At 42.5% G+C, this 16,801-nt stretch overlaps 1 protein-coding gene across 1 annotated transcript in view; it reads right to left on the bottom strand.

The window, feature by feature from the left end:
- The window catches only part of SOBP (sine oculis binding protein homolog), a 147,357-nt gene that overhangs the window by 44,770 nt on the left and 85,786 nt on the right, over positions 1-16,801 (bottom strand). Inside the window, exon 5 of the mRNA XM_077780039.1 lies at positions 5,593-5,688. Coding sequence (XP_077636165.1) covers positions 5,593-5,688 — 96 coding nt within the window. The remainder of the gene's footprint in view (positions 1-5,592; positions 5,689-16,801) is intronic.

Below are 16,801 nucleotides of genomic sequence, written 5' to 3'. Positions count from 1 at the left end.
TCATGAGATAGGCTGGGTCACAAGGAGATCTGATTTTATTTTTAAATAAATACATTTAGAACCAGGGACTTGGAAGTAAAGAACACAAGTCACTACTGGCATTGAGATATTATTGTTTGTTTGTTTTACCTTAAGGGCTTTCTAAACTAAATCTGATTGTCCAAACCTTGAAAGGTTGTACTGAGCAGGGAGGGAAGAGTCATTTGTTTTATGTGTACTTAGTTCCAAAGCTCCGTTTCCCAATTTAATCAGTGTGGATGGATTCTTTCTAGCCAGAAAAGTGGGGAACTAAAGTCTTGACTGAAAAAACCCCTAAACACCATGTGTAGCAACATGGATGGACCTTGAGGGTGTTATGCTGAGCGAAATAAGTCAGGCAGAGAAGGACAAATATCATATGTTTGCACGTATAGGAGGATTAGGAGGAATTTAACTGAGGAACAAGGGGGAGAAGAAGGGGGAAATGGTGGGGGAAAGGGAGAGAGGCAAACCATGAGAGACTCATGAATGCTTTCAAAAACTGAGGACTGATGGATGTGGGGGGGAGGGGGGGAGGGGCATGGAGGAGGGCACTCGTGGGGATGAGCACTGGGTGTTATGTGGAAACTAATTTGAGAATAAACTATTTGAAAAAAAAGAAAGAAAGAAAGAAAGAGAGAAAAGAAAAAAACCCAAAACAAACAGGAGCAAAGAAGCATAGTTGTTTGCAATCCTACAGCAGAATAAGAGGGGGATGGGGTGGGTACAGGGTAGAGGGACAGAAGAAGCAAGATTGATAGCTGACAATTGCTGAAGCTAGGTGATAGGTGCGTGGGGGTTCATTACATCACTCACTCTCTTTACTCTTGTATGTGTTAGTAATTTTCCATGACAATTTATTCTAATTCATAGAAGTACTAGCAATTTCCATGAAGTACAGCTACTGAAGTCCAGGCTTGGTAGGATGCTGTAAGTTACTGAGACCTGGGCAAAGGAACCAGCTTGTCAGCTCACCCCCTTATCCTTCAGGTTCTCTACACTCCCACCTACTTAGATGCCACCTGTGTGTGGGTCACCTGGTCTGTACTTTCCCACCTCCTTGCCTTTGCCATGCTATCTTCCTCTGCTTAGAATGCCCCCTTCCCTTACACCTCAGCTCCAGCTATCCAAATCCAACCTATGTAAGGCCTTGATCGAAGCTTTCCTCCTCCTTTGTTAAGTCTCAAATTACTACATATGGAAAGAATCTCCTCTTACTTTGAACTCCAGAACTTTGCTGGTGCTCTCTTGGGCACAGCCAACTGTGTAACGATAACAATCATGAGAATAAGAAGAATCATAATAATAGCAGCTAATACATACTATACTGAATGTTCCTATATACCAAGCATTTTAAATATGTCAACACTTTCAATCCTCACAATATCTTCTGAGGTTATTACCTTGTACTATCGCCCCCTACAGATGAAGATCTGAGGTTCAGAGAGATCTAAGAGGATCCACTGTGATGTGATATCAGATGTGTCACCATAAATTTTAAGCCGTTGTGCATATGATCCTTAGTGATACTACCAGAGTAATAGAGTATAAATTAAAGTCTGGCTCGGGCAAAATTCTAAGCTTCAGGAAGACCTGAAAGCCCACACTCCTGATGACGATGATACTGTATACGTGTATTCTTCCTACTGAACTGTAAGCTCCTTCAGGGAAGGGACTATATCTTTTTCTGTTTTGTGTCCCCCATAAGCACTGTCTAGTACAATGCCATGTATATAGAAGATACTCAATGACATCTAGCTGATTGAACAATGTATTGATACAAAGCAATTCTGTACTAGCAGCTCTGCCTAAGGACTATGTCCAACTCTTACAATCCAGCTCTTGTCTACCTTCACAAGGAAATGAGATAGACAAATCAGCCCATGGAAGAACTGCCTAAGCATCTCTCCTCCCACCACCTCTGTCCACAGGCTATAAAACTAAAATGGTTTTCATCATCTCCCTACACTGGCATCGTAAGTAACCAGAAAGAATTCTTCCCTGATGCTATTTTTATGTGGCCTCCCTCCCCCACCACCCTTTGCAAAATTCCCACCCCTAATAGCCTTAGGAAAGGCCAAAGAGAGTCAGATTTTGTCTCAGTGATGACTTGGGAAGTTGGAACTGAGGAAGACACGCTGATTTCCCTCTTTAGTTTCCGTTCTCTTATTTCTCCTTTCAGACTGCCTAAACCTGCTTTCTTTCCGACCAAATTACACTAGGTTGTTGATGCTGTTCTTTGACTATATTTTGGCCTCCTTGAATGCAGTGATGTCCTCCGGGCTGGCCCTCAGAACACCTGGAGAGTAGGCTTGGTTGCCTTCAGTTCCTTCCCCCAAACCCTCACAACATTCCTCTTCTTCTAGCTACGGGTCTTCTCCCTCCAAGGACCCAGCTACTGCTGTATTTCTGCAAGGTCCTACTCCAAGCTGGCTTTTAAGAACTGAGAAAGTCCTGGCTGATGAGAAGGTGTGAGTTCATCATATGATAAAGTGCCTCTTCTCAATTGTCTCTCTTAATCCAATTCCCATCACCAATATGAGCATTGTAATATAGGAAAAGAAGAAAAGAGAAGGCATTATAGTCCCAAAAGAATGAGGCAATAATGGTAAAGGGATCAGCAATGGGTGTGAAATTTGGGGCAGAGGCTGGTTACCTGTGGCTGGCTCTAAGTGTTCCCTCTTCTCGATTCCGCTAAGCCATGTTGCTGAAGTGTTAATGTGATGTGAATTTCCACAGGTTTTCTTTATTGAAAGTTATTTGCCTTGGTCATAAATTTAGCTATGTCAGAAAAATACCCTGATGTGTGTGTGGGTGTGTGTGTGCACATGTGCACGCATGATACCTATCTATGAAGAGGTAGATGGAGGCCACGCTGAATTGTGTTATATCAAACAGTACTCATGCTTTATCTAATGTCACTCATCTTGACAGCACTACACTTTCAAAATTAATAAAAAGCATAAGGAAGCTGCTGCACAATCAGCAACCAGAGAATCTTGGCCACCAAGCTAAATATCTAGTCATCTGTGTTGTACATTAAGTGTGAAGGCACATGTCACAGTTTGGGATTTGAATGGAAAAATCAATACCCTTCAGGAATCTACAGTTGCACAGCAGACTTTCTATCTGCCAATGCTTTGTTTGTCAGTGCCTGCTGATTACACATACTTGTGCATTCCAGGCATCGATTTTACTTTACTTCTGTTTAGGCTACTTAACCCTCATCCAAGCAGCAGAGGCTGGGGGTGTGGGGGAGAGGGCAGGGAAAATAAACAGTCACTAATACAAGTCTGAGTCACTGTCCAGTCCATCTGGCCAGGACACTTTCTGTCAGCCCCTGACAGCCCCTATGTTAGCGATGTAGCCATGTGTCCTGATCACCTATGAGCCTAGAAGTAACCTGTTCCTCCAGTGTTTTCTCCCAAGGGCCACTGGCAAACCCCCGCCAACAAGTTTCCTCCACGTTCCAAACCCACCTCTTCTCTTGCTACAGTGAACCATGCAAGATGGCTCTGATGCTAAAAAAGCACTTTGGAGCGGGACTAGCAATCTTTTTTCATGAAGTCTTTAAAAATTTACTCTAAGCTGCACTAAGAAAACTCCAAGGACTGCCTATTTCTCTCTTAAGAATGACTAGTTTCTTCCTATAGAAGCATCGCTTTTCCTGGCTTCATATCCAGCCAAACACCACTGCTTCTCTTGCAATTGAAAAAATCAAATTTCTCCTTAGAGAAATAAGCTTCCTTGTTTTTTTCTCTTTATTCTCCTTTTTCCTTTGTCACAAAAATCTATGCTGATGAAAATAAAGCATTTCTAACAGTGACTAAAAGGACAAAAGATTATACGCATCTCTCAAAACTACTGCTAATACAATACTGTGTCTAAGCATAGCAACGATTAAACACACATTCTCTCTAAAGGTAGCTGGATAAGATGTTAACATGTATGTTCTCCTTCCTCCTATATGGACCCACCACAACTCAGCATGGACTCAGCATGTTTGTTTTACCAAGAAATATTTTTTAAAAATCAAATAAGGTGTATTACTTTTAACTGTTTCTCTAAAGAGATGTAAGATACTCCCCAAAGCATTTTGATACCAAACATAGCATTAATGGCCCCTGTGGTCTTCTGCTGGATAACCATGGTTATAGAGGGAAGTATTAAAAGGGAAATGGATGAAAAAGCTTTCCCCAAAATAGGTAATGCTAAGAGACCTGGAAGTTTAAGAGCCCTAAGATAAAATATAAGGTGAGCTAAATTTTCAGAAAACAGACAAACAAACAACAACCCAAAAAACCCACAACTGCATTTATAAGCAGCGAATTTGCCTGCAGACTGATCGGTCAAGGGGCTAGACACACAGCATGAGTGGCGCTATTGTAACCCGTGTAGTTTATGGAGCGGGGGAAAAGAGTTTCTCACTGTCAACATCTAGCTGCTGCGGCTAGGATGGGTAAGCACTGTATTTTTCTCTCTTCTCCTGCTCTTTGGACACTTTGTTTTTAATGAACAGTTGGTATCAGAGCTAAGTCCAAAGACTGTTACATGTGGGATTTCCTAATGCGGAGACCTGGCAGAGCTGTTCGGTGTTCCGCCAAACACTAAATAGAAATGAGACTACCTCAAAATGTAACAACGGAGCATCCTCATTCCCTTTCAGTGTTTTCATTTAGTTGGAGCAAATGTTTTGCTTTAATGCAACTGAAAAGAAAAGAACATTTAGGAACAACATAGCTAGATTCCCTCATAAAGCTTCACTTTCAAAAGCAGTGTTTAAATCTCTAAATAAATGACAATTCATTCTCTGTTTACTTTAGGTAAACAGAAAATGCATCGCGGAGTACTCATTTTCAAAAGCTAATCAAGAACATTAGGTCCCAACAGATTCATTTAATAGAAATATAACAGGCATTCCTGCTTGCTTTTCATCTTGTCTTGCTGTAAATGCTAAAATGAACAGCAAATTAACCCTGCGTTGGAACAGAGTCTCTGTCACAGCTGATATCCTCTCTCTCACGACTTGTAAACATCCCCGCATCCTGTCGCTGCTTTGACTTCTCCTACATAGGAAAGACGAAAGTGCCTGATTGAGTTTGGCAAGAAAGTGTAGGAACACTTGAATTCTAAAGGGAGTACTGCGTGTCAACTCTGCTATCTTTCCCAGCAGAACAAAATATTACCATGCTGTCTCCTAAAATAGTGTACAATTAGGAAGGAGGAGAAGGAGTGGAGGTGGGATTGTTTTTTTTCCAAGCTACATATATCAACTGTCTTTCTCTGTATTTTTAACTTTACTAGCCATTCTCCAAATGGCTGGTTATAAACTACTATACAAAACAAGCTAATAAAGACAGGGCCATCCAAGCTCTATAATCAGATATAAAAGATTTGCAAACAATTTGAGATCTTATAATTAATATTCAGTGATATCAGAATTAGCATTTAGAACTCTATACAGAAAAACTATAATACTTCATAAATTATGTAATAATGAACAAACCCTTTCAAAAACTGTTTTCACTGTGCTAAAGTAACATTCTAGACTTGTTGTAAGTATGTTATTCTTACAAGTAGTTCGCAGTTATTCTTGAAGGCAAGCCTTGGAGTTTCCTTAGCATAGTGCTGCTGGGGAAAATTTTCAGCATGTCCATCTTCATCTCTAGCCTGAAGGGAAATATAATGGCCTATTTAGGGACTTACAAATAATGGAAGAAAAAAAAAGCTAAAAGCATAACAGCTCAGATCATTAAACAAACGGGAATCCAGAAATAACAACATTATTAAGAAGTTTGTTTAAATACGCAGTACGCCTTTTAGATATCAAAATTTGGGATTTATTTTTCTTTACATAGTTTTTGGTTTGAACATGCAAATTCACTGCGGTGTAATATTTAAAATGATAGGAAGCAAACCAGAATCAAATGATTTTGTTGGAAATTACCACCACTTCGGTCTTCAGTGACTTTTGTTGCACACATTTAGGATTACATGACATACGTACGTGTTTAAACTTTTTGGCATGCTTAAGCAATCTCTAGATAATGCACTTTAAGAAAATTCTAATAGCAAGGCCATAAGAAAAGCAATTTGCATCGTTATATTTTGCATTGCAATACTATTAGAGATAAACTGATTCCCCTCGATTTTTAAATAAAGGTCTGAAAGGAGCAATGATCTAGCAAGAACAATGATTCTTCAATCGAATGCAGTAAAAAAATAGATTTAATTAAGAAGCTGCATTAAAAGTTACTAGTTATTTTGATCTACACTGTTAATTAAGAAAGCTGAAGTTTAAATGGAGACATTAACAGAACCCATTAGCAATACCGCTTGCATACAGTCTTGTCTTCCTAATCTCCATCGGTTTCTGGCTTGGAGTTGGAGCCAGGGAGAGGTAGGTGAAAGGAGGCGTGTCTGCAGCACACTCATTAAACCATTCATTTGGGTGACACTTGCACCCCGCTCTGCTCTCATCTCATCTTAGCCCTAACTGCTCTCCCTTTCCTGGCCTCCTGAAATTCACAGCTGAGCTGTCTCCCTCACATATGGCTTGCATATAATTATGCATATTCCATTTTGCACTGCATTAAAATGATGAGCTCCTGGCTCCCTGCCAGCTGATTTTAAAAAGCCCAAGTGAAGTAGGAAAAAGGAGAGAAACACAGGGAGAGCCGCACAGGAAGCAGCAGGTAGTTCTGTCTGCTGTCTCTTTAGATAAAATGTATGTCTGGCACCAAGGGAACAGCTGAGAACTACCTGTTGTGATGTATGGATCGAGGAGGAGAAAACAATGAGCGTATGTCTGGGGCACAGCGATGACAGCATTTGGGTGGTGTTTCTCCTTTAATGGAGTGAAATTTGCCTGCTGACAAGTATCACTCAGAGCTCCTCGGCTAGACTAGGGATTGCCATTTTAGAAATGGAGCTGCATTTTGTACATTTTAGGATGTGTAGCTTGTTTTTTTTAATAAAGGTTTGTTACTTATTACAGGGAGGGAACTGGATGGAACTTGGAAATGGAATGTCATGGGCAGTACTATTTGGGTTACAAGAAGTTGGTGGGAGAAGAGAATTGTTCTGTTTTGGTTTCATTTTTGAAATTTATGAACATCTCTGGGATTGGGTGCCTTTTTATTATGCCTTTTTTCTCCCCTACCAAATCAAAGTAAAATAAAAATGCAGTTATAGGATTGGGCTACATGTGACAGAAAGTGTAAGCACTGTTCACATCCAGTGGCTACCAAGGCACTGAAACCTATGATGTTCCTTCTCACAGCGTCTCACTGCGTCAGCTCTACTCTGCAGCTAGATCAGGACTTTAGTTAATATAGTCTTAAACAGGGCCCACTTTAAAGTGGAGTGTATAAATAAAAGGCAGCTGGGGGAAAAACAAGAAGATGCCAATGGGTAGCAACAATGTTAGATTCTTCTATTCTCTGTAAGTGCGTTTTAAGCCACTCTGAGGTCTCTTGATGGCAGACACCACATCTATTTCATCTTTCTTATTCTGCCATTTCCAGTGCCTTACTTTTAGTTGGTACTTAACAAACATTTTAGTGATGGAAAAAATAAAACCCCATACATGGATAGTAACTAGACCCTACCATAAACAACTTTGTAGAAAAATGCCACCTCAAAATATTCTAAAGTTGGTGGTTAGGTTTATTATATTCCTGATACACTATGATACATATGCTTGGAAACACACTTAGCATATAGTTTACGAGGGCTACTATTTACATATATATGCCTATATTCAATATACATGTATCTTGTGTATAAATATTCATAAGGTAGAATGTTTATTATGCATGTACTATATGTACACATTCATACACACCAGATGCCTGGGGATATTTTCAACATTAGTGGCAAAAATACATTCATTCCACTTACATGTAAGGTGATCACAATGCGTTTTATGTTTTTTAAAGGACAAGAAAATAATCCCGTTGTCTAAGATTTGAAGGTGCTTCCTCAAAGGAGCTAAAGATTTCATATAACGCCTCATAATTTATGAGGTTGAAAAAAACAGCCATGGAAAGAGTAAGGAGAGGGAGACTGGGGGGATTGGAAGTGAAGAGAGAAAGCCAGAAACTTGCTTCTTAATGGAGCCGTGTATTTGCCTTTGCATCAAACTCCATGGCCCTTGGAATGGTCTGCCTCTCACAAGCCATCTGACGCCAGAGTGCAAGACATTCCATCCTCTAGCCGCGTGCCGCATTGCCACCACATGCCACAGAGCTGGGAAACACACAACATGCTAGGAGACTCAGAGCCATCCCCTCACGTGTGTGTGCAACATAAGCACTCACCCGCCTCTTGCCAAATTCATTCCTTTTACATTCTGAAGGGCTTTTAGTGTAAAATTTAAAACTACGATTCCTAGGCTAAGTGAAATTAAGTGCATTCAGCGAGGGCAATGGTTCTCCATTCTGACTGCATACTAGAATCATCTGGGGTGGCTTTTTAACATTGGAGCCTGTCCTGTCCCTTCCTGCCCACCTTTCCAAGACTCTGATTTAATTGGTCCAGGGTAGTGCCCGGACATGGGTGTTTGTTTGTTTTTTAATAAAGCTCTGGGGTGGTTGTAGTGTACAGGCAGGGCTGAGAACCACTGATCTAAGGAGCGTGCCCAGAGGAGGGATATCAAGAGGAGGCTCTTGGCGGAGTGTTGACAGAATGTTCTCTAACCACGTCCCAACCCCACCGGAGTGAACCCTATGCAACACTAAGAGGGTGTAGGCTATGGCCCCTGGCATGGATCTTATTGTAAAGACTCGAGATGACATAGCTAGCTGCTCGCGGGCAACCAATTCCTTAGTTTAGTTCTTGGCATGACAAATAATCTTAGAAGAACTATTAGACCAGCTCCTCAAAAAGCCTTTCTGAACCTCTCTAACCAAGTCAAAAATCCCCAGCTGCCCTCTCTCTGACTTGATACAGGTGCAACTTTATGCCGGTTGGTGTGACTTTTTGCCTCTCCCGCAAGACAGCACACTTCCTAAGGGCAGAGATAGTGCCTGGTTCCTCACCTCGGGACCTTCAGGCCTAGCCACTGCCCGGTGCACAGTGAGTGCTCCGTGGGAATGACTAATTTTCATCCCTGCAACTCGATGGTGACGTTAGACAAAAATCCCAAGAGGATCATTTTATAACATTTTATAACCCGTTATATACTGGGGTCAGTGCCTTCTTCGGCCCCTGCCCTATCTAGGCTGGCAGACAATGGCATAGCAAGGTAGGCGGATGGAGGGAGCCGGCAGCTCCTGTAGGAAGGGCTGTGCAAGCCCTGCAGATATTCAAAATCTCTGGCACAGTAAAAACATGAAGCAGAATGACTTTTAGCTGTCTTCTTTGACTGCTCCTAAATTCTTCACAGACCATGAGCTCTCTCGCATCCTGTCTTGGGGCAGACCACCCCACTGCCGGCTCTTGGCATCTCCTGGGACCCAGAGACCTGTGTTGATGTCTGACTTTGTTCTGGAGTGACCGGTTCTGACAGAAGGAATGCCAAGATACATGATGAACTAACTCTCTCCATGTGTCTTATTCTCAGCAGCTTTATTCTGACGAAGATGCTGGATATTTATGCCAACTACGGGGAAAGGCAAATGGGAAGCTATTTTTTTGTTTTACATTTTACTACAAATGTGATTGTCACACCAAAGGTACATTTTTTATCCATTACTCTAAGAAGCCTTCACCTCTTGCCATAAAATAGAAATAGAAATAGAAATCCTTCACTTAAACTGCAAGGGGATTTTCCCCATCTTGCGAACAGCCCTGTTGTGCCTACCATTTGAATAAATATTAAGAGTATGTGAGAAACTTAGACTAATTGCCTCTCTACTTCAAAAAAGCCTCTGGCTCAAACAAACTTCATATTCACCTCTCTTTCCCTGTGAATCATCACTAATTCACTTTTTTTATTTTGATTCTTACATACAGCAATCTTTAGTTCTCTTTCAAAGAATTCACTTCTTCCTTTGGGCCAAAGCTTTGGTGTCATGAACATATTCACGCAAGATCAGCATGTCCTCTCCTGTACAGACTCCCTCAGAAAATGTGGAACATTCTAAAAACAGCTCCACCGGCCTACCCCAGAAAAGTGAGATTCTCCTGTCTCAACAGAAAGGTTAACACTGTTGCCGTTTAGGTGGAAAGATAACTAGGCTTCCCGGTTAATACCTCCCTGTGATGAATGTGGGTTTACACCTCTGTGTGGCTGTGATTTCCTTCTTTGGAAAACAAGGGGAAGTTCTGCCCAGAACCGGAGCTGGGGAGAGCACGCAGAGCCTCTAGACTGAGCGTTCAGGGGCTGCGGCAGACGTAGCGCATACCGGCTCGCACGTGTGGTGGGTGTCATTACCAAACTTGAGAACATCAAAAATAGTGCATCTCAAAGTTGGGGGAGTAAGTTTAGGGATGAGGAGTTGCAGAGAAACACTTTTCTTTTTTTAGAACGCATTCTTTGAACCAGGACTAATAGAATTTTTTTTTTCAAAATTCAAGATAAAAGCACAGGGATGCCACTTCTGAAAACCCTTAGGATTTCATTTCCCGATGTCCCATTTCCGGTCTGTCTTTCCTTAGTCAAACGCCTACCTACATTTTTCTTGAGGAAGCTCAGAGAGGAGTAAACTGCAACTGTCATGTGTGGCCTCTCAGTGTGTTGTGGACATCTCTGTGAACTTGACATAAAGGTCAGCCTGGTTTCCAGGCCCCTGGGTGAAATCCAGCCAGGGGTGGCCCTGGGCTAAAATAACACAAGGAGACCCGCGGAGTAGCTCCTGCTTCCTCTGAGTTACGGCTCAGCTATTCTCAACTTGATGGTCCAACTCCTCGTGCCTGAATGTCCAGTTCCCTTCAACTGGATTCCTGTCCTTCACCCCCATCTTCTCTTCATAAAACTAGATTCCATCTGTCCTCCCCCACTTCTCCTGGAAAATTCTTATACATCTTTTAAGCATTCGTTCAGTCTGTAGCCCCTTTAGGAAGCCATTCCAGACCTCTTCTTCCTGGCTCTAACCCGGGCTCTGCACCCCTCTGTCTATATATTTATATGTATCACCATTCCACCCATTGCACTGCATTATGACCATCTATGTGTGTGTCCTCCTCCCCAGTCTGCGAGGTCCTTGAATGCATAAATTGTGTTCTATTTAGCTGCAAATCTCTAGAGCCTCATCTGCTGCCTGACACATTATGAAGACTCCATAAATGGTGAGTGAGTGAATGAGTGAGTGATGAGTTCCTATCCTTCAACCCTAGCATCTGGACATCTGCCTTGCACTCTAGTCCCCAGAGGTGAGTGCCCTGCCCCTGAACCTCAGGAGTCATTTCCATTACCTGAGTCTCAGCAGGCCTCTGCCAGAGTTCTCTGATCACACCTGCCTCCCACCTGGACCCTCAACAGCTACTCCGTGCACTTCTGCCCAACACCTGTCCCTCCCACCTGGTTAGATGCTAGAGTCTTAGCCTCACTGCAGATCTTGTATTCAATTTGGACTTTAGCCAATAGTCATTTTGTCCATGTGTTTCTCTCCTCTGCCTCCCCCTCTAACCTCTGGTCATTGCCTAACAAATTCCCATCCCCAAAAGTCCATTCCCAGATTAACCAACCCAGTGCCTTGCTCCCTGTTTCTGCTATCTCATCTGGTCATAGTGCCCCAAGTCAGCCTGGAACTCCTTGGTATAACTCATCTCGGTTATGCCTCACATCTTATCTTCCCTACCAGATTGGAAGCTGCATAAGGGAAAATGTACGAAGCCCCCATGCTCAGCAGAGTACCTTGTACAACAAACAATCCTGTAAGTATATGTTGAATGGATTCATTAATCCTTTGCTCCTCCTTAAGCCAAGGCCCAGAAGCGTTCTGTTGTTTTTCTCCACCCTGAATGGCCTGTCTCTACAAATGGCTCCCCTTAAGTGTGAGTTGTTCCTATGCAAATATTCAAGTTCCTATGCAAACATCAGACTGCAGAGAACTGCATAGCTCCTGGATAGGATTATGTGTGCATGCAGCTTGGGTAGAGGGCTTTCTCTTGCACAGAGGACTCCCACCTGGCATCAGGCTCCCTGCTCTGGAGACACCCCAGGCACCCAGAAACATCAATCTCTGGACCCAGGCATCTGCTCAATTCATGTTAGTACTAATTTTTGCATCAGGCTCCCTGGCCCTCCCTTTCATTAGCTTGTCATCAAAGATTGACTATGGGATCCCTGCAGTGGTGCCGTTTTACTTTGTTCTTTTAACAAAATGTATTTAAATTCCCATTTAGCAAGTAGGCCAGGGGAGAAGCTGTTTCGCCAGTGAAGTTCCTCCTAATTCTCCATCCTCCACACCTGCCAGGCTCCTCTGACAGCTCCCACATCTCTGATGGATGAGATGGACTTATTTGCTGCAGCTATTTTTTCACTCCATGCAAACCTTTATATATATCATAAATTTTTAATATCCTATTTGGAGTCTTCAAAGAATAACGGTAACAAATATGCAACATGAAGATAATGGGAATCAAATCATGTTTATGGCCTCTAGGAGCATCTCCTTAAACGATGTCAGGTCAGAACCACTCAGAGCTGTGAGTGTGTGAGGCTACAGGGCTGCTTTCGGGCCTGATTAATGGCTGCCCTTACTCAGGGGCCCTAATGGATTGCATGACAGTTACAGCAACAGATTCCACATCAGCCTGAAATACAGCTACCACACGAGCTAAAATACATCATGCTCATCCCTGCACATTACAGCTGTGTCCAGAATAATCAGAGCAGTTGCTAAGTGGTTCTGAGAACCTTGTTTTTGCTTTTCATTTAAAAAATCTATTTTTCCTATTTTGGACAGGACTGCTGGATTTATCTTGCACTGCTTTTTGTCAGGTCACCTGAATGTCTTTGGTAAGAACTGTTTTATCAAAGTGGTCCGCAGGTAAGGCCCAGCAGCTGGGCATGTGGCCCCCTCTTCTATTCTCTGCTAAAGCCCCACTGCCATCACATCCCAAGCGGCTTCTGATTATCTATCCCAGGACTCTGGATCCATGGTGAATTATCAGGGCTCCTTAATGGCTCCCCTCCCCCCACCTCTTGGCTCCCTCCGCCCACCAACTGCCTTTTGGCTTTTTCACTCACTATTCATTTGTATTTATTACCCAGGGTCATGTGAGGGGAAACAAAAGGCAGGCAATTCCACCATCTTACCCGTTGGCACCTATAAAATACTTAAATAATTGGCCTAATCTAGGCATTTCAGGTGGTCCTTTTATTCCTTTTCTCTGAAATCACTAGGCAAAAGGGGCTGGACTCCAGTCTTTATGTACAGACCTCAGGATGAGCCTAAGGAATTAGAGAAAATGTGAAACAGGCAAAGCTGGAAAGGGACTCCAGGACCCCATCTGTAAGAGTAGGAAAGAATCCAGACATAATGGAGGAGATTTACTATCCACAGGAAGTCTCCTTCAAAATAACCTGGCCTCAGATGGGAAGAGGAAACACACTAGAACCAGATGAAGATATTGCTCTGGATATTATCAAAGATTAATAGTAACAGCTAACATTCCTACAGCTGATATGAATGCACCAGACATCATTCTAAGTGCTTTACATGTATTAACCCATTTAACATACACATTCATACATACACCAAAGCGAAACAAAAACTTATGATTAGGTACCCTCATTGTCTCCTTTGTATATATGAGGAAACAGGAGCACAGCGAGATGATGTAGTTTACACAAAATCACACAGCTAACAAGTAGCAGGATCAGAATTTAGACTCAGGCAATCTGCCTCCACAGCCCCACTCTATCCTTGATGATCTGCTAGCTCTCTGCTAGTGTGATTTAAAACAAAATCAGTGTTGGGGTGCCTGGGTGGCTCAGTCAGTTAAGTGTCCAACTTCAGCTCAGGTCATCATCTCACATAAGCCCCACATTGGGCTCTCTATTGTCAGCACAGAGCCCACTTCAGATCCTCTGTCCCCCTCTCTCTCCACTTCCCCTGATCAAAATAAATAAACATTAAAAAAATGTTTTAATTAAAAAAATCAGTGTGAAATAACTTGAAAACACTGACGTCATTAAGCTAGAAATATGTTATTAATTCATTAAGGGAGGTTTTCATAATTCTTTGGTTTTCCTGGGTTTTCAATTCTAAGATTGAATACACCAAGGAAATGAGGAAAGGAGGGTATTTAAGGACAAACGTAACTGAAGGCAGTGGTGGGGTGGTCTGCAAAGAGTCTAGGAAAAAAGAGGCAAGGGCAAACGAGTCAGTAACTCTCTGGCACAGCCTGAGGGAGATGCTACTTCGAAATTTATAAAACTAATCCTTAAAACAAACCAACCTCTTTGACCTGATTGTTATTAAAATAACCTTTGGATCATCGATTATGCCCATCAATTAATTCCAGAAGGACATGTCCTACAGAGCTCACTCAACTATTCAGATCCTTTAGCAATTTCCTTTGTGAATTTCCAAAAGCGTTATCAATATTATCATATTATTTTTATTAGTCCCATAAATGGTTCTGTACAGACTATAAAGGACATTATGTGTCTTATGTCATTCAGTCCTGGCCCTCCAGTATATAAATGCAGATTGTGGCTTTGGTTAACATGAATCAGCTCATCAAAGCAGTGGAGATTTTTGGATGAACTGGCAAAATTAAGTCCCTAGGCTTGCCTAGCTAAGGACCAGACCTAGACTGTGGTGATTCTTCAAGAGTTGGGGTGTGGGGAGCCAAAGGCCAGTTCACTAGCCTCTGTTCAATACCACAACACCCTCTATCACTTGGAAAAATTGAAACAGAGCAACAGTAATGTAGACCCTATCAGGATGATGGCTAATTAGCTCAGTGGGTGGGAAGGTGATGCAAGAGGGCTCGGGGGTATGTCCTGAGAGAGTAAGCTTGCTCTGTGTCCCTGTCACAGAACATACCCTTCGTCATGACCTGCCACATCACATGCATACAGGCCTTAGCAAAGGGGAGATGGATGCCAGAAAACATGTGAGAGAATGTGGATGAATCAGTGTGTATCTCTTACTATTTCTAGAAGCAATAACTCAAAGGGCATACCTGGGTGATGGTGGTCATGGCTAGCTATGAGTCACAAATTGAAACAATTGTGTCCTTGACTAGTTTCTAATTCCAAGGTCAAGGACTATAAATTCTAAATTAGCAGTAATACTTATCAAAGACCATGATGTCACAATTGTTATCTGTAATAAAGGTTCAGTGCTCAAACCAACCTAACTTTCTTTTCTCCTACCAGCAATGCCATAATCAGGGTCTAGATACTACAGGGCTGTTTACATCTTCTCTGAATGGTTCACATGGGCCTCAGTCTACCCCATTCCCTGGGAGCCCACCAACCTGCAACGTAGGGCTATAGATGCCTCATAGAGTTCTGCACTGGTTCCCTACCAGCTCCAGCTTCAAGGCTACCTCCATACCACTCTCAGCTCTCAACCTTCACCCTTAGCTCTAGACCTGCCTTGGATTCTTTGATCTGTGAACTTGGCCTGGCTGCAGCTGTCTCCATAGAGGTTGCCTTGAGCTAATCACTCTGGTCCTCCACCTTGGACAACCACAGAAAAGTATCCCACCCTGGTCACTGCCCTGACCTGGGACAATTTTACAGTCAGCGTCCTATAATGGTGCCCAAAATATAATGTGTCTTAAAGATAAGATTTCCTTAGTAAGAAACAGAAGTGAGAATTATGCAATGGTTTTAAAGATCTAAAGTTGGCCTGACATAAAGAAGAAAGACCAAGAGTAGGAGGAAAATCCTGGCTGTTACTGTGCCCTGTCCACACAAATGCTCTGACCAACATGGAGTGATGCTGTGGTTTGTACAGTGGGGGCAGGCCAAGGAGAAAGACAGGGTGACATGTCTATTCACTCTGCCTCCTAGGCCTTTCCAAGTGTGAAGTCGGGATGTGACTCTAACAGGATGGTCCTCCTGACAGCTTCAGTAATGAGCCACGTACCACCTGAACTGCTAATAGAGGCACCATCAGGCTTAGAGGAACAAAGTCAAATTACTTTGTTTCCAAACCCAGGACTGATCAGCCTCTCTGAGGAGACAAATGTAAAGATGGCAGCAAAGGAGCTTCTGCTCAAATGGCATTCTCTGGAGTCTTAATTTTAAATCCCAGCCATTCTGCACATGATAAATGGAAGTAATAAAAAGCAGGACTGTGACATGTTTAAATAGGGGGCAATCTTTCTAGCAGAATTTGACTTGTGTTGAGGGAAGGGCCTGTTGAAGCCAACAGCTGAGTATCAGATTAAGGTCCATGCTTAGATGATAATGTCAACTAACACTTGTTCCTCTGTCACCCCGTTCTGAAAATGTTGTTGTTGTTGTTGTTGTTACATCTCCAGGAGTTACATTTTAGAATCAAAGCCTAAATGACAAAAGACAAAAAGTGTCCTGGGTTTCCACATCCTCTCTCTCTGTAGTATAGTTGAGAACAAGAAGGTATAGTTTTCTCCTACACAGTGAGCAGCCCTACCCCTCCTGTTTGCTCCATTCCCTCTCTCACCTGACATTTCTGGTTACCAAAATTCCCAAAGTCTTCCAGTTCTTCTGTATTCTGATATCTCACTTGCCCAGTGGGGTTCTAGATATAAGATAACTGGGGAGCCACATCAGAAGAAGGTTCCCAGACTGCAGACTGGACCCCACTGGAGAGAAAATCACCACTTCCAAAAACTTCCAACTCAATGACTGCCTCATAGAGCTGTCACCACAAAAGAAGAAAACTCAGTA

The sequence above is a fragment of the Crocuta crocuta genome, unplaced genomic scaffold (assembly GCF_008692635.1).
Source record: "Crocuta crocuta isolate KB4526 unplaced genomic scaffold, BGI_CrCroc_1.0 scaffold147, whole genome shotgun sequence".
NCBI classification, from domain to species: domain Eukaryota; kingdom Metazoa; phylum Chordata; class Mammalia; order Carnivora; family Hyaenidae; genus Crocuta; species Crocuta crocuta.
The sequence above is the reverse complement of the archived record's forward strand: the minus strand, read 5'-3'. Positions and strand labels throughout refer to the sequence as shown.